Source organism: Oryx dammah, unplaced genomic scaffold, assembly GCF_014754425.2.
Source record: "Oryx dammah isolate SB20612 unplaced genomic scaffold, SCBI_Odam_1.1 HiC_scaffold_25, whole genome shotgun sequence".
Classification (NCBI taxonomy): Eukaryota; Metazoa; Chordata; class Mammalia; order Artiodactyla; family Bovidae; genus Oryx; species Oryx dammah.
The window spans coordinates 98342141-98366275 of NW_024070209.1; the positions used below are offsets into that span (position 1 = coordinate 98342141).

The 24135-nt window shown below is 54.2% G+C and overlaps 2 protein-coding genes across 6 annotated transcripts in view; one reads left to right on the forward strand and one right to left on the reverse strand.

Moving 5' to 3' along the window:
* Positions 1 to 1169: 1169 nt before the first annotated feature.
* CRAT (carnitine O-acetyltransferase) lies at positions 1170 to 14225 on the reverse strand. Of its 4 annotated transcripts, XM_040225353.1 has the most exons (16): positions 13878 to 14093; positions 12051 to 12191; positions 11876 to 11954; positions 11141 to 11404; positions 8587 to 8705; positions 7437 to 7490; positions 6715 to 6880; positions 6206 to 6380; positions 5599 to 5777; positions 4949 to 5049; positions 4489 to 4608; positions 4217 to 4339; positions 3993 to 4128; positions 3387 to 3449; positions 2514 to 2651; positions 1170 to 2014 (listed from the first exon to the last, which is right to left on the reverse strand). In XM_040225353.1, exons 4-16 carry the CDS (start codon positions 11366 to 11368, stop codon positions 1799 to 1801), a joined length of 1818 nt encoding a protein of 605 aa, XP_040081287.1. In that variant the 5' UTR covers positions 11369 to 11404; positions 11876 to 11954; positions 12051 to 12191; positions 13878 to 14093; the 3' UTR covers positions 1170 to 1798. The 4 variants fall into 4 exon arrangements, with proteins under 4 accessions (XP_040081287.1, XP_040081288.1, XP_040081286.1 ...); XM_040225354.1 differs by lacking the exon at positions 12051 to 12191 and having other exon boundaries at positions 13878 to 14155; XM_040225352.1 differs by lacking the exon at positions 11876 to 11954 and having other exon boundaries at positions 13878 to 14062.
* Positions 14226 to 14661: 436 nt separating this feature from the next.
* PTPA (protein phosphatase 2 phosphatase activator) overlaps positions 14662 to 24135 on the forward strand; it is a 33277-nt gene continuing 23803 nt past the window's right edge. Inside the window, exons 1-2 of one of the 2 annotated variants that reach the window (XM_040225358.1) lie at positions 14662 to 14902; positions 21606 to 21703. In XM_040225358.1, the coding sequence (XP_040081292.1) occupies positions 14872 to 14902; positions 21606 to 21703 (129 nt within the window). In that variant the 5' untranslated portion in view covers positions 14662 to 14871. The remainder of the gene's footprint in view (positions 14903 to 21605; positions 21704 to 24135) is intronic. The other variant, XM_040225357.1, reaches the window with a different exon arrangement.

Below are 24135 nucleotides of genomic sequence, written 5' to 3' on the forward strand. Positions count from 1 at the left end.
TTGCTGCTCTACAGAACTGAGTGAGCCTCCACATTATGAGACCTGTAACAACCCAAATGCAAAGGGATGACCTCACAAAGATAACATTTTGGGGAAAATCCTGCCTTGTAGTCAGCCTCAGGCAGTTCTTAAAACCTGTTTCTGGAGTCATGGACGTGTGTCCTTGCCGTGTCCTTGGCCTGTATCACTGCCTCCCCTCCCTGACTGCCCCCAGCTGGGTTGGGGCAGCCACCCCGCCTAGTGAGGCTCATACAGCAAGCACTCAGCTCCTGCTGTGGGCCCTGCTTCCTGAGATCCAGCGTGGGGACACCGGGGACCAGCCACTCCCCAGCTGCAGAGCAAGGCCTCTGTGCTGTTGTGATGGGATTCTCTTCAGGTCCTGCTCGAGGTCCCTGAAGGGGACCCACCCTGTGGGCCAGGCTGGGAGGGGCCCGCCCTGGCGACACCCACTCCTCACAGGGCTGGGGCTCCACTCCTTGCTCCCTGGGGCTTTGGGCATATGGCATGTGCTCCCTGAGTCTGCTCCATCCTCTGAAACACGGAGACAACCTCCCTCAGTGAATGTCGCAGCTTAGCCAGGCCACGAAGCACCTCACCCCCAGGCTGGGTAGTCCCTCCCACCCTCAGCATCTTCCTTTTGGGCCAGGGTCTTCCCTAGGGCCAGAGTCCCTCCACTCCATAAGCTGCCCAGTTGACTGTGGCAGGATATAGGGACTGTGCCAGGTGACTGGGGTTGGTTGGGGACATACACAAGGTTCTGACTGGGTGGGCCCAGGCAGTGGCAAGGGCTGGGGTCAGACAGCCGCTCAGCCACCACTCCTGCTGGGCTCAGTGCTGGGCAGCAGATGTAGCCTTGGGCCCAGACCACAGACCCCAGGCCCCGGCCCACAGGCCCCTGGAAAGCTGTCCCTACCTGAAGCCCAAGTCACAGGTAGGAGGGCTGTGTCTGAAGGATGCGGGCCTGGGTCTGCTGCTCCATGCTCACAGCCCTGAGGTCTGAGCCAGCCCTGGGCTTCCTGACCCACACCTGAGAGCTCAGCTCCTCTGGGGGCGTGCCCCTGGGCCCACTGGCTGCCTGGACACCAGCTTCCAGATGCAAGGAAAGCCAGGGGAGGGCAGGGCCAGGCGCCTAACCCACACCCTGCCTGCCTCCTGGGCTGAAACAACTCTTTACCAACACATTTCCCCTTTATTAACTGCCATGTAAGTTGTTATACAACCAGGACATGGTTCAGGAATCAAGCTGTGTGAAAGCAAGCGAACTGAGGCCCACTGAGCCACATCCTCAGAAGAGCAGACGGATGGCGCCGCGATGCAGAATGGGCTTCCCCGCCACCAGCACACCTCGCCTCTGACCCCTCAGCTGTGGGGAGGCCTGGAGACTGCAGCTCCAGGTAATTTCATCTCTAGGTCCTTGGGAGTTGAGGGATTGGGCTACAGACCTCACTCTGGCCATGCAGGCAACAGAAACTGGGCAGAGCTGAGCTAGTGAGGAAGGGCCTGTCCAGTCCCCACCCTCATAGGGGCTGAGCTCAGCTGTTCCTTTCCCAGGAGGAGGCCACTATGAGTGAGACACTGGGTGTCCAGGCCGACCTCCTGTTCAGTTTCTGGACTCAGCCTGGGTGCTGGTGAAGACCCACGAAAGGCACTCGGCTTGGGTCTGCAGGCCCTGCTGAGGGTGGCCGTCCCTGACTGAGATCTGTGGGGCCCAGGGGAAGAGGGAGCAAAGGAGTGCAGCCCAGTGGGTGGCGCAGCCCAAGGCGGGGTGGCTGTGGCCCCGGCAGGCCGAGCAGCGGGCTCAGAGCTTGGCCCGGGGGTGGCTCTGGAGCAGAGCCCGCATGTCCAGGAGCGCCTTCTCCAGATAGTGCGCCAGGTGGATTGCATTGGTCTCGGCACAGCTGTTGTAGGCCGACACGGAGAAGTTGATGTGTGTCTCCATGGGGTTATAGCAGACGCCATAGCCGTCTGGCACCACGGGCCCAAAGAACATGATACAGTCTGTCTTGGCAGGGACCTAAGGATGGCACAGGACCAAGGCTCTCATCCCAGCCCCACGGTGCCACCAGCCTGCCTTCCACGTGGGCTCCCACCACGCTCTGCCTGAGACACCCTCTCCCTGTCTTCAGCAGATAGCTGACTCCCCTCGAGTCCCGAGGGGTGCAGTTCTGGTGACACCTCTCTACAGATTTCCCTGACATTCCTGGGGGGCTGTCACTGTCCTGCCTAGACTGTGAGCCCCTGGGGGCAGTATCCCAGTGCCCAGCACAGGCTGGCCTAGATCAGATGTTCTTTAGCATCTGATCAGTGAGTGAATGAAGCCAAGGAAGAGGAGGGGTCCTGACTCCTTTTCAGCCTGCCAGAGGTGAAGCCAAGCCCCTGATCCCAGAATTCAGCTGCTTCAGGAGTGGCCTGTGTGAGTCACATCACCTCCAAGTGACACTTGTTTCAGACCTCGGTGCAGCCTTGCTGGCCTCTGTCCATCCCACCCCCTGGCAGTTAAGGCAGTGGCTCACCTGGCTGGTGGAGAGGTTGAAGTGCATGGCGATGGCGTAGGAGGTGTCCATGAAGATGTCAGGCATACTCACTAGGTCTTCGATGGCCTGAAGCTTCAGGCCCAGCAGGTGCCGGTCAAAGGCCTCCCCACGGATGGCCTGAGGGAGGGGAGCTGTCAGGATCAGGGGCTGTAGCCCCACAAGTTGCCGCCCTCCCTAGGAGCCTCTGGTGGCGATGGCTCGTCCACTCACTGGCCCTCAGACCAGTGAGACCAGAGCAGCCAGGCAGGAAAGCTCTCACTTCACAGATGGGGAAACTGAGGCCTAAGGACTCCCCTGCCTCCAGGGAGGCCGGAAAGTACAGCCTAAGAGCAGAGGCCTCTAGCTGGATGGCCCGGACCTCGGCAGGTCACTGACATCTTGGGGCCTCAGTGTCTTCATCTGTGAGATAGGGACAATTACTGCACTCCCTCTGTGGGGTGGCACTCATCGAAGTAGCTGCCTGAGCATAACATGGGCAAAGCCTGGCGTGTGCAGGCACTCAGGATTAGGCTTGGAACCGGACCTCCACCCCTGGACTGCAGCCCAAGCTGTCAGAAGGCAGGCACCCTGTGGTCCGCTAGACTGTGCACACCCTCAGCATCCTGGGCTCTGGGGCAGCGGGGAGGGTGCCTGACACAACATCCAGAGGCCAACCTGGGCCCAGGGCAGTTGCTGGGCCTCGCCTTGGCTTCTCCCACTGTAGAATGGGGACGTTCAGCATTGCTCCAAGTGCCCCAGTGCTTAGGGCAGGGGTGCCTGACGCTAAGGGGAGCAGCTATTTGCTGCAGGGATGGTCAGGCCAGGGGGTCACACCCAGGGCCAAGGGAGCAGGGATGGGGGGTGCTGGCTCACCCGGTCGGTGTAGGCTCGGTGGGCCTGCACGGCCTTCCGCAGCAGCTCCACCTTCTTGTGCTCCTAGGTGAGGGGGAGAGGGCGCTGACGCTTCCTGTCCCTGCCCCCCCACAGGGGCCCACTCCCCACTCCAGGTTCTGTTCTCCCTGAGAGCACAGACTGGCCAGTCCCCAGCCAAGGCCTGACACAGGGCAAGTGCTCACTGCTGGTGGCTGGCCCTTCAACAACTCGGTTTAAACTGTGCAGGCCTACTTATATGAGGACTTTTACCAAAAAACAACAGTATGACACAGCCCATGGAGGGGAGGGGCTGGACCTGCAGACGCACAACCACAGACACAGAGAGCGACTATAAAGGGATACAGGGCGTTTCAGCTGTGTGGTGCCCCGAACCCCCGAGTTGCTCAAGGATCCACTGGAGTTCCCTTTTCTCTTTGGTTACCAGGAAGCTCCGCACCAATAAATCCATAGCTCCATCTTCCATGAGATGCCCAGTGTCCACCACAGGTCTGGAATATAGTAGATGCTCAACGTGCATTGACAGAAGGAGAAGGAAGGGAGAAAGGCTCGAACCCAGCTCTCGCACCCTTGCCCCCGACCTCTCACCGTCACATTGGGATCATCCATGGCCTTGACGAAGGTCAGCGAGTCCATGGAAGCCGAGCGGATGGTGTCGGTCCGGCCCAGGTGGAACATGCGCAGAGAGGCGCTTTCGTAGGTGGCGCAGGCCTGCCCGTAGATCCTGGGTGGGAAAGGCGCTGAGCTCACCCCTGGAAGGTCCCTCCACCTGCCCCCAGGCTTCATCCTCCTTCACGGGGTGTGGGGTGTACCTGTAGTAGGCCAGCTGCAGTGCCATCTGGATGAAGGCATCTGGGCTCAGCTTCTCCGATTTGGGGAAGTCCTTTCCAAAGTGGTGGAACACCAGTACCATGATGTCCAGGTCCTGGATCATGCTGGTGGTGGGGTGGGGGTAGAAAGTGAGGAGCAGTACCCAGCAGCCTCTGCCAACCCCAGAGAGGGGCTGAGGGCAGTCTCCGAACCAGCAGGCACCATGGTGGACCTGGCTCTTGTTTCGGCTGGAGGAGCCCCTCCCCGCACTCACATGCTGAGGTTCTGCTTGGCCTTCTCAATGTCGCTCTTGATCTCGGGCGTGATGTTGAACCGCAGCTTCTTCGGCATGGGCAGGGGAACCATGGGAGACCGCACGAGTTCTGGCCTCTTCCTGCACAGGATGTGAGGTCTCAGGCTCCTACCAGGAGCCTCCAGAACCTGGGTCCATCCCCAGGATTACAATGGGGAGGAGGGGACCAGTCCAGGGAGACTCTTGGAGGAGGAGAAGGGACTTGTCCAAGGTCACCGAGCTGAGAAGTGGCAAAGCCAGAATGCAAACCCAGCTCTGATGGACTCTGAAATCCACGCTCCCTTCTGGCTTCCTCTGAAGCAGCACAGATTCCCAGCACAAGGGAGAAGGCCATTCCTCCTCTGAGAGCTCGTCTGTCACCTCTGTGTCACCATCATCAGGAGTTGGAGCATTGGCTGGAGGGTGGGAGACCCACACTCACGTGAACTCAATGACGTGGTCCAAGAGGGAGACGATGGGGGGTCCCTCGGCCGCCGCATGCTCGTAGACGAGCCCACAGGCACCATCTTCGGCCACGATGAACTGCAGGGGAGATGGGGTCCCTGACAGCTCTAGGCCCCAGCAGCCATTCTCCTGCAGGGTCCCCTGTGGGGCGGGGCTCTGAACCATTCTCAAGCACTTCGGCTGACTTATTACTCTTATTCATAACAGCTAACACTCACCGGGGACTTCGGGACCTGTCCCAGGTCATGCTAAGCACATCCTGTGCTCAGAGACTTTTCTGGGTCCTTGCACCTACCGTTCCCAGGAGTCCTACCACTACCCCATTTCACAGGTAAGAGGGAAAGTCATGACCAAGACTGTGCCACTCAGCCTGGCCCCACATTCCAGGCTCTCCCTGATCACAGACAGATGTGTTGAAGGTGACAGGGGTTACTGGGCCAGGCTTGGGAAAGACAGGTTGACTGCTGCTAATTACAGCCTCGTCCACCTGCTGGTTTCCCCCTGCTTTACAAGCTGGGAAGCCAGGGACGCCGGAGTCCAGGGGAGGGACAGGAAGTCCTGAGGTGGCAGTGGGCTGAGCCTGGGTGCGGGTTGGGGGTGGGAGCCCTGGCCCTGCCAGCTCCTTACCTGCAACGTCTTGTCGAACCAGCGGTTGCCGCTGTTGAGCTTGCTGCCGCCCCCATGCAGCATCTGGCCCGCCACCTGGCTGCGGTACGTGTCTTCCGAGACCCGAGGCATGGGTGCGTCCAGGCACACGGTGAAAATGCTCCTCTGGATGGAGTGCACTGACTCCCGGTTCACCTTGTCTGTGGGGATGTGCGTGTGTTGCGGGGGTGGGGGGGGCGCTGGTGAGGGTTAGGCCTCAGGAGGTCTCCGGAGTTTCCTTTAACAGGGCCCTGTAGCCCCAGAGCACCCCATGAGGCACTGCTGCCCTCCTTCAGAAATCAGGAAACAGAAGCCCAGGTCACAGAGAGAGCCAGTAAGGCAGCTGGGGATCCAACATGGGAGTGGATTCTGGGGAAGATGCCCTTGCCCAACACGGGATTCGGAGGGGATGTGAAGGTGGGCTCCTCAGTTAGAGGACACGTTCTCACTGCAACTTGCTACTGAATAGAAAGAAGAAACTAACAGAACCCAACGGAGGTTTCCCCTTATGTGCAATGGGGCCAACAGCACCCGCTCTGAGTTGAGGGGATTCAGCGTGACAGGGGCTGCTGGGGCCTGGTGTGGGTACCTTTGATGAGGGTGCTGTAGGCCTTGGCCCAGGAGTTACGGTGGTTGGAGGTGAGGATGCCCACGGGCTCCTTGTTGGTTTGCAGTGACGAGTTCCAGACCTTCTCCAGCTGTGTGAAGATCTGATCTGAGGTCAGGGGTGTCCCATCGCTGTGGTACACATCCAACTCAAAAAACTGTCCGGGCACAGGCAGGTGGAGAGAAGGGGTTTTGTGGGGGCCTCAGACAGGCAGCAGTCACCTCCCAGCCCAGCTGAGGGGACGGCATCAGGCCGAGGGCAAGGAAGGGGAGGAGATGCCTGCACTGCTCTCCCCGGGCTGACCAGGCCCTAGCTCTTGTGGGCCTCCCCCGGGTCAGGGCCTGTCTGGATACCCAGTGGGGAGAAGAGGTCCAGGGCCTGCCTGTTCCAAGGGCACGTGGGCAAGTGCGTTGGGGAAGCTGACTCTGAGCCCTGCCCTGCTTCTTCCTGCAACCACGTGGGGGCTGAACAGCTGCAGGGGGATCACCCACTTGGTAGTTATGCACCACGGTGATGTGCATAGGCGGCTTCTTGGTCCTGCTGAACTTGGTGACCAAATCCTGCTTGGGGCCTGGCACACGGCAGGATGACAGGATCTGATAGTACTGGTTCATGCACAGTGGCTTGCCCCCCAGGTACTCCACGGGCAGGGTCTCGCTGCAGGGGCAGAGGGACAGGGAGGTAGGTGGGATCCATAGGGAGCTGGTGGGTCTGGCTGCAGGCTGGGTTGGGCAGTGGGGCTCACACAAGCAGTGCTGGGCCCCTTGGTGCCCACCCCCCCATTTAGCATGGGAAGAGGGGAAGGGGGGTGGTTGTTGGAGGCCAACTGGGTCAGGAGGCCTGCGAGCCACCCTGCTTGTGAGTCACCCTGGAAATTCCCTTCTCTTCTCTGGGCTTCACTTTGCCACAGCCAAGATGAAGCAGTGAGTCATCCCCTGGGGTCCCTTCTTCAGCTGGGACGTCAATTCCAGGGATCTCTTGGGAAAGGGTCCCCTGGAGGAGATCACCGTAGCTGGAGCTGAGGACTCAGGTGTCCTGATCCCCATGCTCTGCCTCCCCAATCCGCAAAGAGGCTACGTCAGCAGGAAGTGAAAGCCACTGAGCTCTGGGCCTGCTCAGCAATCAGGCAGGGGGTGGGGCTGGGCTGCTGGAGTGGCTGTAGTAATTAGGCAGTCCAGGTGGGAGGTGACAGGGTGGGGATAGGGCCACTCACTTGTCAATCATGGCCTTGAAATCCAACACGCCCTCGATTAATTTGGCAGCGAACCTGGAGGGACAAAGTAAAAATCCGAAGGCTGTGTGGACAGCCAGAAGGAGGTTGTTTCACTCCTCTCACTGCCTAGAGAGCCTGAAGAAGTTCAAGTGTAGAACCTGTATTTCTGTCTCACTCTGCATAATCTCTAGGGAAAGGGATTAGGGTGATGTGTTGGCCAAGCAACTGGCAGGACTTTGGTGCTACTGAGCAGCATGACTATGGCTGGATTGCGAGTCATGTCCTCTGACTCCATCCTCAGAGGGTCCAAGGCCCTGATTCACAGCCTGGGGCCTGGAAGGCCTTCACCCTGTTCTGAAGCATCAGTTAGGGAGGGACCTAGGACTGTGGGGGAAGGCGAAGGGTGACTGGGGGGACAGTGGCTTGAGGTGTCCCCTCTCTTAGATCTCTTCCTGTTTCTGGGCCTGTGTGTCCCCCAGGCCATCTCAGTCAACCTGCTCCTTCCCCCCTGAACCGTCTGGGCCACATCAACCATGCCTGACGCATGGGGGTGCTCCTGGCCCCCAACATGGGGACTGCTGGCTAGAGTTTCTGGGCTTGAACCCCTGGTCCTTCCTGGGGTGCCCTGGTCCCTTTAAGAGAAGCAGGTATGGCTCTGAGAGACTGACTAGTCCTTGGGCAGGAGATCTTGTCACTGGTATTTTTATCCCTGGTAGAACTGGAATAGAGGCCAAGGCAAAGTGACATGGCTGAGTGTGGAAAACGGGACTGTGTACAAAGGTCACCCTTGTGGCCAGCTGAGGAAAGTGGGAAGGAAGGGGTCAAGTGCCAGAACTGGGGTGAGTGGTAGCCTCAGGTTTAGGGAACGGGAGGAGTCCGACTCTGCAGTTTGGTGGTTAACAAGAGTTAGGAAGATTCTGCTTCATGTCCAGGTCAGTCAATCCTGAAAGGTGATCTTGGGCAGGTCCCTTCACTGCTCCTAGCCTCAGTTTCCCTATCTATAAAACAGGGATGATGCTGCCTACTTCCTAAGGCTATTTGTGGGGAAGAAAGATAATGAACAAGGCTGGGGCCCCTCTATTCTCCTGGGGGAAGTGGACATCAGGGCCCTGGGAAGGCCCAGAGCTCTGCCCCCACCTTGGTGACTCACCGGAGCTGGCCCTGCCGATCCACGAAGTCCTGCTTCGGCAGCATCACACCAGGGCTGGAGTAGATGACCAGGGGCTGGCGGTACTGGAGGTAGGCTGTTTTGAGCCACCAGTCGGACAGCTGGGTAAGGACCAGAGCCCGTGAGGAGGGATGGATGGGGACCTGGTTGCCCCTTCGCTACCAGGGCCAACAGAGCTGGCTGGGTGCCCTCTGCCCTCCTCTAGTGGGCACAGATTCTCAGACTGAATGCTCAGATCCAGAACCCCCCAGTCCTGTAAACCCAGCAGCAATCCATCCTCATCCCTCTAATGAAGCCAGTCAGCATTAGGAAGGGGAATCAGGCAACACTGTCAAAGAAAAAAAGACTGGCCTGGGGTTTGGGGAAGAACAGAGGGAGAAATAGCAGTCATTTTTTCCTTCTCTTCATTGACATATTTCAGGTCAATGATTTTAGTACTTTTAGAAAATAAAAATGTACGTCTGATAGAAACGAAGTAAGAGAGAAAGTTATATGAAAACAAAGTCTGATAAGTAAGTTTCTGCCCGTCTCAGGTGGGCATACTCTAAGGGAAGCAGGAGCCCTCAGAAACCCTGATCCTCTGTGCCCTCAGCTTTGCTGCTGTCAGGCTAGGGAATGGACAGCCACCTGGATCTCAAGGTCAGGGCAATCTGAAACACAGCCCCGGACATCTCAGAGCCTCTGTAAAGACAGATCACTGTACTAGTGACAAGATGTAGGTGATTCTCTACTAGGCTGACCACTCTCTGCCCAGGGTGGGGTATTTCCATGGATATGCAGCTAAAGGTTCCTGTCTTGGGACCTGCAGGTGACCATCACCCTTGAACCTTATGTGCTGACAGCAATACTGCCCCCACTACACAATCCCCCCAGCACAACCCTCTGTGGCAGGTCCCTCACTCCCTGGAGACTCAGCCCCCACTGTGCTTCCTCATCTATCTTAAATGCAGTAGGACGTGCCTCTTATCACATGGACTCCCCTTGGGAAACTGCTGGCCATTGGCCCCTGGCAAGGGGTGAACAAGGGCAATGTGCCTGGGTCACACAGCAGGCCTGCAGGCAACTGCTGTCTGCTGATCTGTGACCTAGAGACATGGTCCCCGATCAGCCAGGCCCTCCTGTCTAGCTTGGAGCCTCCTTGAGCGCTGCTGTGTGGCTCTTCAATCCATCTCCCTGGGCCTCAGTTTCCTCATTCGTAGATGGGGAGGGGCAGACAGAAGCTCTCTCCCCTTGGGGACAGCCAGGTTGGGCTGCCCTTTAGCCAGGTGCCCCCACAGCCCTGGAGATCTCAGAGCCTCTGACCAGAGCTCTGGAATCCAGGGGAGCCCCTGCAGATGGGGGCATTCCCTCAGTGAAAATCTGCTGAGCAGGGGCAGAACCCTCCAGGGCCCATGAGTGGGCTGGTGCTCCCACTCTTTTAGCCAGAAGATTAAGTCTGAAGTAACAGTTCTGGCTACAAACAAAGGTGGAAAACTGCCAGATCCCGGATGTGGTAAGATTCTGAACTTAGCACACGTTCGTCTCTGCTGGCGGCCGGCTGACATCTCCCACCTCCTCTCTGTGCAGCCCCTGCCCTTCCACCTGCTCCCTCACAGCGCCTCTCACTTTACAGGGCCAGACCCATCTCTGGTTCTCCATTCATCCCTGTCTCAACGACCCTCCTTCCCTCCCCGCACACAGCTGCTTTAGGCCTGGACTGTCCACCCCCCAGCCCCATCAGCAAGTGCCACCGACGCCAAAACATATCCTGGACTGAATGACTTCCCGTCCTCTCCCTGCCAGCCTGCCCATGGGCTCCTGTTCCTACCTGCGCTTCCCTCCCACCAGCACGGCAGCCCTAAGTTCATGCTGGGTGTGAGATGAACACAGAAAAGTGTTCAGGGCACCAGCGCAGATACACCTGCACATGCTGAACACATCTTTGTGAAAGATTGAGACACAGAACCAGGACAGTCAGTCACTGTCAACACGATCACCCCACAGCCCCCTCCCACTGAGCTCCAGTCCAGGGGCTTCCTGGGACCCCCCCCCCCCGCCCCTGCATCCGACTCCAGCCCGTCCCTGAACCTGCCAGCTGTCTCCACCTGTGCCTGCGCTGCCCCCTCTGTCTGACGCAGACCTAGAACCGCCTCTGCCCTGTCCTCCCTGCCCCTCTAGAGCGAAGAAGCTAGTCTGCACCCTCACACCTGCTTCGTCCTTTCCACTTGAGAGAAGTGTATTGCCTGATAAGACCTGGTCCCCTCACGCGTGTCCTCCCCTGCTCTACTTGAATGTCAATTCCACCAGGCTGTTGACAATGTCCTTCTTGCTCACCCAGCACCCTGCTTGGTGCTGGGCACAGAGTAAGTGCTTAGGAAACTCCATGGTGCAAATGGATGCACCAGCGCAGCCTGTGTTGGAAAATTGGGGGTATGCAGCCAGCAACGGGCCACAGGAGGGGTGCTCACAGCGACCCAGGCCTCCTGGGAGTGGCCCTGTTCCCCTCACCTTCCACATGTGCCAAAGGGACTGGTGTGTCCCCTGCCTTCTCACTCACCCAGTTCTCCATCTTCCTGGCCCTGCGCTCCAGCCCCTTCTGCAGGCGCTCCCCCACGCCACCTGCTGTCTGGAACTCTTCCACCAGCTGCTTGGTTTGGGCCCATTCCTCCTCGCTCACGATGGGCTGCAGCGCCTTGAGATAATGGTCCAGGGTCTGCTGGAGCGGGGGCACAGGCAGCCGGGGGAGTGAGTCCTGGTGTGCCTTAAAGCGACTGGAAACCTTCATCAAGGAGGAGGGCTTGAGGAGGCCCAGGGGCTTCACCTGCAGGCAGCAGAACATCCTGCTCATTCTCTCCCCAGCTCTGGGAGACCCTGGCGCTCCCAAGGCAGAAGTCCTGGGCACTTATGTGCCCATTCCTGGTGTCAGAGACAGCCTCTTGGGTGGGGCCTGCCCTGGTTTCCCAGCCCTCAGCTGTAGGTGTCTCCACCTCTTAGGGGCCTGGAGATACAGGTAGGGACGGGGGAGGGTGGGGAGGGGCCACTGATCTTGGCAGGGCTCACAGGAACCAAGTCAGGATGGATGGCACCTGCCGGCGGCGGCAGAGATCAAAGGGGCCTCTCACCTGTTGGATGCATAGGGCCCCGCCTTTCTCACCCTGGGACGATGAGCCAGCCAGCTGGTGAGGTGATGGCTCCCTCCCGGAGGTCCCCACCTCCTTTTCTCCCACCCGTACCAGGCTGAGAAATAGGAGGGAAAAAGAGAAAATCAGATAGAGCTAGACGATGACAGTACCTTTGGGATTTTTCCTGTCTTTGGGTTGGGGAGAGGGATGGCATGGGGACAGTGCTGTGCCAAGAGAGAGCTGAGTGGCCTGGCAGGAGGGTGAGAGTTGGCAGAGAGAGAGAGAAGAAGGTCCAAGGCTGCTGGCAGCAGTGGGCAGGCAAGCAGCAGAGGCTCCATTTCATACCTTCTCTTTCTGCTGCCCGTTCTCCATGGCAGGACTGAGGTTCTGAGCCCTGTCTGTCTGCCTCTTGGGCTGGATCTCTAAGCCTAACTGTGCTACCAAGTGGGTGAGCAGAACCTAGCAAGAGGCAGCCACTTTCCCGGGCTGGAAAGAGAAGACAAGAGCCAAGATTCAGGGGGAGGCAGACAGGGTAGTGGCTGCAGCGGCTGTGGCGGCATCTGGGCTTGTGGTTGCCGCGGGAGCAGCTGCTCCATCCTCCCCAGCTTCCAGAAGTGGAGGAATGGGGAGCAGATGAGAGGGATAACGCTGTGCACTGGAGGAGAAGGAAACTTGGAAAACGTTTCCCTTTCTTCCTTGGATGGGTCCAGTGCCAGGGAGTCAGGCCAAGAGGTATTAAAACTCCACCTGCTGGAATGTGCATCAGTCTGTGTGATGAGGGAATACTTGGCAGGAGGACAGAAACTGCTTGACCACCGAGGTTATACTGTAACCGTGAATATGGTCCTGAAAACTGGGAAGAGGAGCAGACCCTGGGAAGGGGCAGCCAGTGAGCATTTCCCTCCAGGACATCTGGTTCCTTCTCGGCCACCCTTCCCCTAAAGTGTAGTTCTCTTGAGTCTAGTTCATTCAGCTGGGGGTTACCAGCAGAGACCTTTGGGCATTAAAAATAAACCAAAGAATGCTGGCTTTGGGGTTGGGCTAGATTTGAGTCCCCTGACCAGGGAAGGTGGGCCAAGTCTCTTTTTGCCTCAGTTTTTCTGGCAGTGATCAGGTCATTAGGATGACCTAGAGGCCATCTGTGGGATGGAAACACCTTGCTCACTCAGGTGGCGCCAGCAAGGAGGTAGAACTCTGGGGCCCTGAAATATCTGGAAAAGCCTCTGGGGAGGTAGATTAGTACCTCAGCCCTCGCGGCCTCGTAGTGTCTAAATATCCTTGGCAAAAACACAGGGAAATACAGAGATACACTAGGAGTAGAGAGGAGAGGGATCTAAACAGAGAGCAGTGCCACCTGCTCCAAGCTGCCCTGGGGAAGACTGGGGGTGGTGGTGGTGGTGGGGGTGGAGGGGTGGGGGTTTGTAGATGCTAATCAAGTTGTGGGGAGGGGCTAGTGGAAGTCGTGGGCGTGGGGCTTCCGCCTGCCGTCTTCCGCCAATTCGGAGGACTTTCTGAGCAGCCCAGCTTGATGCCTTTACTGGAGAGGCTCTGGCCACACACAGTTCCCCAGGGACCATTTGACCAACCCAGGAAGGGTGACCAACTGGATGGGGTTGGAGAAGTGGCCGGGGAAGAAATGGCTCAGGCTGAGCCGTGGACAGGTGTGTGAGTCAGAGAATAACCATGGGGAGACATTCCTGGTCTCTCCGCTCCTTGGCTCTGGGTCTAAGGGTGGAGGTGTGGCCCGAAGCCACGGTCCTCACAGGTTTAAAAAAAAAACAAAACAGAAAAATATACACATTCTGTACACAACTAATAACAACAACAACAAAAGGGACAAAACCCCACACGCTAAGACTAAAATTAAAATAAAACTGTTAACTTCATCCATTTCAACTTGGGTCGTTGGAATTTAGTGCCACAAAAAGCCTCTTGACCTTGAGCCTCAGTCTCCCCCTCTGCCAAACGGGGTTAGTCCATCTGCTGACCTCACCCCAGCAGCTCCTAGCTGGGTTGGACAGCGGCCGCCGGGCCCCAGCGCCTCGACGGCCGGTTTTCCCACTCGGGCGTAGCTACGCTGCTGGCCCCGTCCGCTGCCCGCCCGCCCGGCCGCCCGCCCGCCCGGCCGGCCCGCTCCAGGGCCCGCCAGGCCGGCTGCCCGGCCACACTCACCACGGTCCTGGCAGCGAATGCCAACATCTCTGCAGCCCGCCCGCGGACTCACAGTCCGCTCCGTCCGACGCCCTGGGCAAAGTCCGCGCCGCCGCCGACGCCGCCGGTGGGTCCCTGCTAGAGCCTCCGGGCCAAGGTCGCCGAGTCACGGCCGCTAGCCGGTAGAGGCGGCCTCGCGCCCACCCACCGGGCCGGGCGGGGGGGGGCGGCCCGGGAGAGGCGGACTCGTGAGGCGGGGCCTCGGGCCGGTTGCGACCCCGGAGGCTAAGCCGCGAGCGCGGGGCGGGGCCGGGGCGGGACCCGGGCGTAATGAGCGGTTGGGGAACCCCGCGAGGCGGTGGAGTCCGGGAAGAGGAGCAAGACGGAGGCCGCCGTCCGGTTCGCCCTCTCCCACCTCCATTAAGGCGTCCACAAACTGTGGGAGACAGTGGTGTGCACCCCCCTCAGTCATTTTGGCGGCGCTGCCCTCAGAGTGGTAGGAAAACACAACCATGTTGACAGAGGCAGGTCTTCTAATAGTCCTCGGGGTCGCGTCAGAGCCCGGCTCGAAGATGACAGGCGGGGACCGCCCCGCAAAAGCATGGCTGCCGAGCTCCCAGCGCCCTCCTGGCAGGCGGTTGGCGCATAGGGCGGCAACCCGGCCGTTGGTGCGCAAGCTCGCCGGCGCCCCGCACCAACATGGCCGCCGCCCCGCGCCGGCCGTTGGTGCGCATGCTCTCCGGCGCCCCGCACCAACATGGCTGCCGCCCCCCGCTGAGTGCGGCCGCCTCGAGCCGGCCGTTGCTGGGCATGCTCCCAGAGTGCCCCGCACCAACATGGCGGCCGTCTCCACTGGGGTGACTTTAATTCTCAGTTTTCGGTTATAGTCTGCCGGGGCTCGTTTCTCTTCCGCCAGCCCTGAGCGCGTGGTGAGGCCGGGGCAAGGCGGGGTGGTGCAGGGGTGAAAGGGGAGAGGGTACGGCAGGCATCCCGGCCGGCTCCCGGCGAAAGGAAGATGGCTGAGGGCGAGCGGCAGGCGCCGTCAGGTAGGGCGGTGGGGCCGGGGTGGAGTGAGGGCTCGGGGGCGGTGCTAGGCGTGGGAGCGGGGAAGGGGTGGTGGTGTGTGGGGGGCGCCTCAGCGAGGGGAAGCGGCGTTGGGGAGCTGGAGGACCTCGAGGGCCGAACGCTCCTGGGGCCCCGAGAAGGAGCAAGAGTTGATCGGGCCCCCGAGTGGGGAGTGCTGGGTGCCTCTGGAGGGAGGGCAGGATCCCGAGGCTGGAAGGGGGTGGTGAGTGGGGCGTGACACCGGGACTCGGGGCGCCTGAGTGGCAGAGCCCCGCGGCCAGAAGGGGAGGCCTTCTCCACATCTGGGCTGTTCGGGCTCAAGTCAGCTTTTGAGCTGGTGGGGAAGCACCCCACCCCTACCCCACGGATGGGGGCTGCTGTCTTTATTAGACCCTGCCTTGGGGGTGGGGGCTGGTGCTCCGTGGGGCTTGCCTCGACCCCCTATGCCAGCCTCCCTCCGCTCCCTGACGTCCCCTTATCACCTCCCTTCTCTTCCCCTCGGAAAAAGGGACTCGAGTTTCAGTGGCTGAGAAGTTATCGAGACAAACTGCCCCTCGGTCGTCTAAGCCACTAATTTAAAAAGGCTGGTTGTGCAAGGAGACGAGTCACTTTTCTGGCATCACCTGCTATAACTTTTATTTACAGGCAGTGGTTTCTTTTTAGATTATCTCGAATAAGTGGCATGGAGGTGATGGGGGAGGGATCCTCTTAGAGGGACCGGTTACCTAGGGGAATGGAAGAGTGTTTGCTGACCACTCCCCCTGCCTTGAGCTGAGGAGAACTGACGATAGATGACTTTTACATTCTGTCAGAGGTGTAAATAGGTTGGCCAAGCAGTTATTTCAAAACAGCTAGTGTTTCGAAACCATTCTATATTCCTTCTACCCTGGCTTGCCTTTTATAATCTCTGGGAAGGTCTCAGGAGGGAGAAATTTTGAAGATCAAAGAGGTATACCCTTGCACCCCCACCCCTCCCAACACGCACACGCCCACGCGCACACACACACACAAATAAAAGAACATTGCCAGGGCTTCCTTGGTGGCTCAGATTGTAAAAGAGTCTGCCTGCAGTGCGGGAGACTTGGGTTTGATCCCTGGGTCAGGAAGTTCTCCTGGAGAAGGAAATGGCAGCCCACTCCAGTATTCCTGCCTGGAAAATCCCATGGACAGAGGAGCCTGGCAGGCTACAGTCCATGGGGTTGCAAAAGAGTTGGACAAAGAGTTGGGTATGGTCTGTCAAGGCAACTGAAACCAGACATTTATTTCACTTGGTACAGAACTTCTGTGCATATGTCCTTAGGAGTTCTGCTAATGGCATCAGGGTATATAAGGCTACCAGAATTATCAGTGAGATGAATGTGTCCCTGAAGATGGGTGGCGGGAGGTGTAGGGGCGAGAACCTAGGCACTGAGATAGAGGTGGGCTCAGGGAATTCTGTATGTCTGAGAAGATTCAGGTTCCTTGGAGGTGGTCCTTCTTTGAAGTTTGAAACTCAGGATATTTAGGAACAAGTAGTAGAAGAACTACTTAACTCAGTGTAGTGATAAAAACCTTGGATTTTGGAGTTACATAAACTTGGCTCTACCTGGCAAGCTGCGGCCTCTGTGAGCCTGTTTCCTTATTTCTTCTTGGCAGGGATGATGCAGGCAAATCGTGGGACGTGGTGGCAGTCAGTAAAGGTGGTTTGAGTTGAACATATAGACAGATTCCCAAATGGTAGATGGCAATATACTCTTTAGGATTTTTAGGAACATCTCTAAAACCCTGGATATTTCCATCTTATACTGAGAAGTTGTTGGGGATCCAGCTTGTGCTATGTCACCTTTGTCAGAGAAGGAATAATCTGAGGCTAGAGAAATTGGATCTGACCTCACTGATCATAGTTTCAAGTCTGAAGGCTTTTTTTTTTTTTTTTTAATTTGGAATTACATGTTCTGGTGCTTGTGTATGTGTTTCATCAGTGATTTGATGCAAAACTTTCAAGTAGCTTTTCCTCTGAGAACAGGACCCTGTGAAATAATGTCAGGAGGGTTCTTCCCTTGCAGAGAAGAACAGTTCTCTCAAGTTTAGGAAAGGGCTCTGTTCCCGAGGATCATTTGCAAATAGATAATTTGAAATGTGGAATACATTTTCCCAAAAAACAATGTGGTTAGGTCACCGGCCTGACCTAAAAAGCTTTTAATATAGCATCTTACTTGAAGTAGCAATTTGCTAATAGTAGGGTCATCAATTTGAGGTTCTGGGAACAGGACTTGCAAAACAGGTGGGCTGAAGAAAAAGAGTTTCTGGTCTCTTTTTTTTTGGCCCTGGGTTGAATTTGAATTAGGCAGAGCTTTGCCTTACTCTCATCCCCCTTTCTCTTTAGGTCTCCAGGCCTCCTGGGACATTTCCTTTCCTCAAGGCCACGCCAGGAAGCTCTAGTCCCCCAGATGTCACATGTTTTAGAACCTACTTAGAACTTTGTTCCCTTTGTTCATGTAATTGATGTAAGCTAGGTTATAGGAGGATGGCATTGGGACAGATTTATATTACATTGTGAGTGACTGATAGTCTATGACTCTTCTTGGAAAGTTTTCATTTGTTTATTAAAACTTTTTTGAGAGTTTTCATTTTTATTTATTTACATTTTTATTTGGCTATGTTGGGTCTTAGTTGTGGCATGCAGGCTTAGTAGTTGTGGCTTACGGGCTTAGTAGCCCTGGGATGTGAGATCTTAGTTCCTCGACCAAGGATCAAACCAGCATCACCTGGGTTGGAAGGCAGATTCTTAACCACTGGATCACCAGGGAAGTGTTGAGAGTTTTCATTTTTAAAGGAAGGGTCTTACTCATTTGACACACCTCCAGTAGTAGATTCAGGCCCACAACTCCCAACCTACAAAATAGGTGTATTTGGAATTCACAGTTTTTCAGATTTCAGAAGGCAGTGTTCCATAATCAAACAGAAAGATTCATGCAGCAAAACATAAACTCCAGCTAAATGGGATACACACATTACTCTGTTTTTCTTTGCCTAGCTTCTGAAAATATAGAAAATCCATTTAAAATAGTTTATTTATGATTACAAAAGTATCATAATGCTAGTTTTTAATAGTAATATGTAGCTTAGAAAGTGGAAGTCCTTTATAAATCTTACCTCCTGGAGATGACAACTATTAACTTTGGTGTTTAACTGTTTAGATTTTTCTAAGGCATGAGCTAATAGGTATATGTATTGTTAATGTTAGTATGTAAATAGTTTTTTTAACAACAGTAAGATTATATTGTATATAGTATGTTGTTGAAGTTCAGTTGCTAAGTCCTGTCCACCTCTTTGTGTCACCATGGACTGTAGTACACCAGGCTTCCCTGTCCTTCACTGTCTCCTGGAGTTTGCTCACATTCGTGTCCGTTGAATTGGTGATACCATCCAACCATCTCATCCTCTGTCGCCCCCTTCTCCTCCTGCCCTCAATCTTTTCCAGCATCAGGGTCTCTTGCACTGAATCAGCTCTTCCCATTAGGTGGCCAAAGTATTGGAGCTTCTGTTTCAGCATCAGTCCTTCCAGTGAATATTCAGGATTGATTTCCTTTAGGATTGATGGTTTGATTTCCTTGCAGTCCAGGGGATTCTCAAGAGTCTTCTCCAGCACCACAATTCAAAAGCATCAGTTCTTCGGTGCTCAGCCTTCTTTGTGGTCCAATGCTCACATGTGTAAGTGACTACTGAAAAAACCCTAGCTTTGACTATACAGACCTTTGTCGGCAAAGTGATGTCTCTGCTTTTTAATATGCTGTCTAGGTTAGTCATAGCTTTGCTTCCAAGGAGCAAGTGTCTTAATTTCATGGCTGCAGTGATTTTGGAGCCCAGGAAAATAAAATCTGTCTTTGTTTCCACTTTTTCTCCATCTATTTGCTATGAGATAATGAGATAAAAGAGCTTCTTGATGAGGGTAAAAGAAGATTGATTTCAGGATTGATTTCCTTTAGGATTGATGGTTTGATTTTCACTCCCTTCTTTTTTGATTTCCCCCCTTTTTTGATCACCTGGGTTGAAGCTCTTTAGTTCTTTGCTTTCTGCCATTAGAGTAGTGTCATCTGCATATCTGAGGTTGTTGCTATTTCTCCCAGCAATCTTGATTCCAGCTTGTGATTCTTCCAGCCCAGAATTTCTTTTTACATACTCTGCATACACGTTAAACAGGGTGACAGTGTATAGCCTTAACATACTCCTTTCCCAGTTTTGAACCAGTCTGTTGTTCCATGTTCGGTTTTAACTATTGCTTCTTGACCTGCATACAGGTTTCTCAAGAGAGAGGTAAGGTGGTCTGGTATTCCCACCTCCTTAAGAATTTTCCACAGTTTGTCGTGATCCACTCAGTCAAAGGCTTTAGTGTAGTCAATGAAGCAGAGTAGATGTTTGTCTGGAATTCCTTTGCTTTTTCTGTGATCCAATGGATTCTGGCAATTTGGTCTCTGGTTCCTCTGCATTTTCTAAATCCAGCTTGTACGTCTGGAAGTTCTTGTTTTACGTACTGTTGAAACTTAGCTTGAAAGACTTTAAGCATTACCTTGCTAGCATGTGAAATGAGCGCAGTTGTATGGTAGTTTGTACTTTCTTTGGCATTCCCTTTTTTGGGAATTGGAGTGAAAACTGACCTTTTCCAGTCCTGTGGCCACTGCTGAGTTTTCTCATTTTTCTGGCATATTGAGTGCAGCACTTTCACAGCATTATCTTTTAGGATTTGAAATAGCTCAGCTGGAATTCTGTCACCTCCACTAGCTTTGTTTGTAGTAATGCTTCCTAAGGTCCACTTGACTTCACACTCCAGAATATCTGGCTCTAGGTGAGTGACCACACCTTCGTGACTATCTGGGTCATGAAGATCTTTTTTGTACAGTTCTTCTGTGTATTCTTGCCACCTCTTCTGCTTCTGTTAGGTTCTTACTGTTTCTGTCCTTTATTGTGCCCATCTTTGCATGAAATGTTTCCTTGGTACCCAGGTTTTTTTTTTGCAGAGATACTAGTCTTTCCCATTCTGTTGTTTTCCTCTATTTCTTTGCATTGTTCACTTAAGGCTTTCTTATCTCTTCTTTCTATTTTCTGGAACTCTGCGTGCAGTTGAGTATATCTTTCCCTTTCTCCTTTGCCTTTTGTTTCTCTTCTCAGCTATTTGTAAGGCCTCCTCATTCAACCACTTTGCCTTCTTGCATTTCTTTTTCTTTGGGATACATTTGGTTACCACCTGCTGCACAGTGTTACCAACCTTTGTCCATAGTTCTTCAGGCACTCTGTCTTCCAGATTAATCTGTTGAATCTATTCATTACCTCCACTGTATAATCATAAGGGATTTGATTTAGGTCATGCTTAAATGGTCTAGTGGTGTTCCCTGCTTTCTTCAATTTAAATCTGAATTTTGCAATAAGGAGCTCATGATCTGAGTCACATTCAGCTCCAGATCTTTTTTTTGCTGACTGTTTAGAGCTTCTCCATCTTTGGCTGCAAAGAATATATTCAGTCTGATTTCGGTGTTGACCATCTGGTGATGTCCATGTGTATTGTCATCTTTAGTGTTGTTGGAAGAAAGAGTTTGCTATGACCATTGTGTTCTCTTGGCAAAACTCTGTTAGGCTTTTCTCTGCTTCCTTTTCCATTCCAAGGCCAAACTTGCCTGTTACTCCAGTTATCTCTTGACTTCTGCTTTTTCATTCTAGTCCCCTGTGATGAAAGGACATCTTTTTCTGGTGTTAGTTCTAGAAGGTTTTGTAGGTCTTCATAGACCTGTTCATCTTCTTTGGCATTAAGGGTTGGGGCATAGACTTGGATTACTGTGATGTTGAATGGTACAGTTTTATTTCTTCAATTATTAATATTTAGGCTGTTTTTCTCATGTCAGTAATTTAGATTTTATTCTTTTCAAAAAGCCAGGAAGATTTCCATCATGTGGGCATATCATTATTAACTTGTCACCTTATTGATTGATAGTTGGGTTGTTTTTGATTTTTTTGATGTAGTAAGCACTTTTATATATGTCTTTGTCTATTTTGGGGGGCACATCTGTAGAGTTGATTCCTACTGTTGGCTTATATGGGTGTATAAGCCATATGGCGTATGTGGGTATAGTTTTCCTTCAAGAGATAGCACCGAGTTGCCCCCTCAGCAGAATCTACCATCTAAGGCCCTACCAGCAGTACAGGAGCATTCCTCTCTCCCCATCCCCAGTCAGTGCCAGATGTTTTTAATCTGCCGACCTGATTTAGAAAAGCAGTCTCATCTGATTTCCATTTCATTGCTTATTCGGGATGTTGGTAATTTTTAAAGTTTGTTTATCGGCCATTTTTTTTCTTCTTCTTCTTTGAGTTGCCTGTTTATGTCTAAAAGGTCAGCTTGGCTTTACTTTTCTAACCTTTCTGCCTGGCTGGAGAGCAGGAGGAGAGAGCATGGCAGAGCCACTGGACATATCAGTTGTTCAAGGCCTTGCCAGCACTGCCCAGCTCCTTGCAGACAGAGTAATGAGAGACAGGAAGCCAGTGAGTTTGGCTTAACAAGCCAATACTTAATCCTCGGAGTACATGTCTGGTAATGCAAGGGCTTGGGTGTTGGTTTAAAAGTGTGTGTGTGTGTGTCCGTGCGTACGTGCATGTGTGTGTGTTGGGAGGGGAAGATTTTATTTATCTGATTGCTTTCTCATTTTCTTCGTCAAGATTCTTCAGAGGATGCCCCTCCCACCACTCAGAACTTCATCATTCCAAAGAAAGAGATCCACACTGTTCCAGATATGGGCAAATGGAAGCGTTCTCAGGTACCAGTGGTGTCTGCACTGTGGATTCAGACCTGGCATGAGAGACTTGAGCTTTTTCAAAGTGGTTTTCTAGGCTGGGGTGGGGCTGTGAGCTCTTGACCCTTCTTGTTTTTGGAGCCAGGGCTGTCTAGAAGCTAGGGAAAGAAGTGACAGGGGAGCTGGTTGTCTCTCCCCGCTCAGGGGCAGTACACAGGGTTCTTTAGTGGGAAGGTCTCTGGGAGCCAGGGTGAAGACAGCCATGGAGAGTTCTGTTCCTGGTTCTCATAAGCCATTGCCCCTTGGGCGTTACTGTATTGATTGCACATCTGAAATGGTAGATCCCTTTGATGTTTGGTTGCAAGTAATAGCAGGTCTGGGAGTCAGCATATCACGTGGAGAGGAGTGCTAAGTTGACATAGTTGCTAAGTCGTGTCTGACTCTTTGGCGACCCTGTAGATTGTAGCACGCTAGGCTCCTCTGTCCATGGGATTTCCCAGGCAAGAATACTGGAGTGGGTTGTCATTTCCTACTCCAGGGGAATCTTCCTGACCCAGGGGTTGAACTTGTATCCTGCTTTGGAGGCAGATTCTTTACCATCTGAGTTGCCAGCGAAGTCCCAGGCCAGAGAGGTGGCTGAGCCTAAAACACCAGGGACCTGGGATCCCAGCCAGCTTTCTGCACTTCATCCCCAGGGTAGGCAGAAGATAACAGCTTGTACCTGCCAGGCTTCTGGTACAGGCTGTGAAAAAGACTGGGACTATGGAAAAGAAAGCCAATTTCAAGTTCTTAGGAATGGCCTGGGTCCAGCTGCTTTCAGTTGCCTGTACCTGGTCTGGGCAGGTGGGGCGGGAAGTGTTGCTTGTGCAGAAGGGTGGCTGGGGGTCCTGGCGAGCTTGGCAGGTTCTCTGTGAGGAGTCTGCTGTGTTGACCTTGAGCCCAAGCCCTACTGCCACCGTGTCCTGGCCTCTCTGGGGCTGTGGCCACACAAGCCTACCTGGCTCCTCTTTCACAGCCTGCCCTTTGAGTATCAGGGGATGGTTATCATGTCTTTTCTGAGTTGTCGTCTCCCCCAAGTCTTCACCAGGATAAACACCTTAGTCCCTTCGCTGCTGGAAGGGTGTGGCTCTAGGCCTTTCACCTTCTTGTTTGTTGTCCCTCAGTTTCTCAGCTTCAGCACTACTGACGTTGATGGGTAATCCTTTGTCATAGGGGCTGTGCTGTGTACTATAGGATGTTTCATAACACCCCAGCCTCTCCCTACTCCATGCCGGTAGCAGCCCTCCTCCTGCTTTCCACAACCAAGAACGTCTCCAAGCACGTGGGAAGTCTCCTGGGAGCCATCTTGTCCAGGTTGAGGCCCACCGTTCTTCTCTTCCCTGAACCTGCAGGGTTGTCTGAATCCAAATGTGGCTGTAGTTTCTTGCTTTCCCCTAGATGTTTTCCAAAAAAGATGGGGTATTTATAATGTGCCAGGTACTTTAGCTCATTTAATTGCCACAGAAAACCTGGGAGGTGGACTCTGAGGTCATCTCCATTTTGAAGGTGAGAAAACTGAGGCCAGGAGGTGAAGACACTTAGCCTGGTGGCACAGTCACTGGTTGAGGTGAGACTCCAGAGAGTCACCCCCATGTCTCAGAGCCCCAGGGGCTGAGCTGCTGGGCTCTAGGCCACAGGTTGCAGCCTAACCTGACCCTCCTGTTTTTGTAAGGAAAGTTTTATTGGAAAACAGCCCTGCTCATTTAATTTACATGTTGTTTGTGTTTACTTTCATTCTGTAAGAGCAGAATTGAGAATTTGTGAACTGGAACATGTGGCCCTTGGAGCCTAAAATATTGACTCTCTGGTGCTTTGCAAGTGGTTTGCTAGCCCTGCTCTAGGCGCCCACACTTTTTGGGAAGTGTGTTTTGACTGATGCCTGATGGAAGTCTTTTACTTGCTCTGAAGCTCATCGATCAAATGTGTGAAACTGCTGTGGCCAGACGGGGCTGTGTGTTGGCCACAGCGCTTCACCAGGCGGCAGGCGGAGGGCAGTGGCCAGGAGCTTGGGGCTGGAAGCTCAGGGCTGCCTTGTTCTCTTCTTGTGGCTTAGGCACAGTGCCTAACTGGGCCAAGCGTCTGTTTCCTCTACCATAAAATGGGGATCGTTCGGGGCTCAAATGATGGAAAGCCAGAAAAGCGCGTGGCCCAGTGCTCACGGGGGTGCAGTGAGCTTTACGGAGCTGTAGGCATGACAGTTATTGCTGATGGTGTGGGCAGAGACTTTGCACAGTCATGTTCACAAGTCTTAGTCACCGAGAGCCCTGGAGCCATGTGGGAACAGTGACCGTGGCAGTGACATGCCCTCGTGCGGCTGCTGCTTGCATCCTTGTGTGCTTCGCTGGAGCGGTTGTGAGCGCCTGCGCAGTCAGGACGAGGACTCAGGCTTGCCCTGGGCTGGGGGTGTTGTGAGCGCC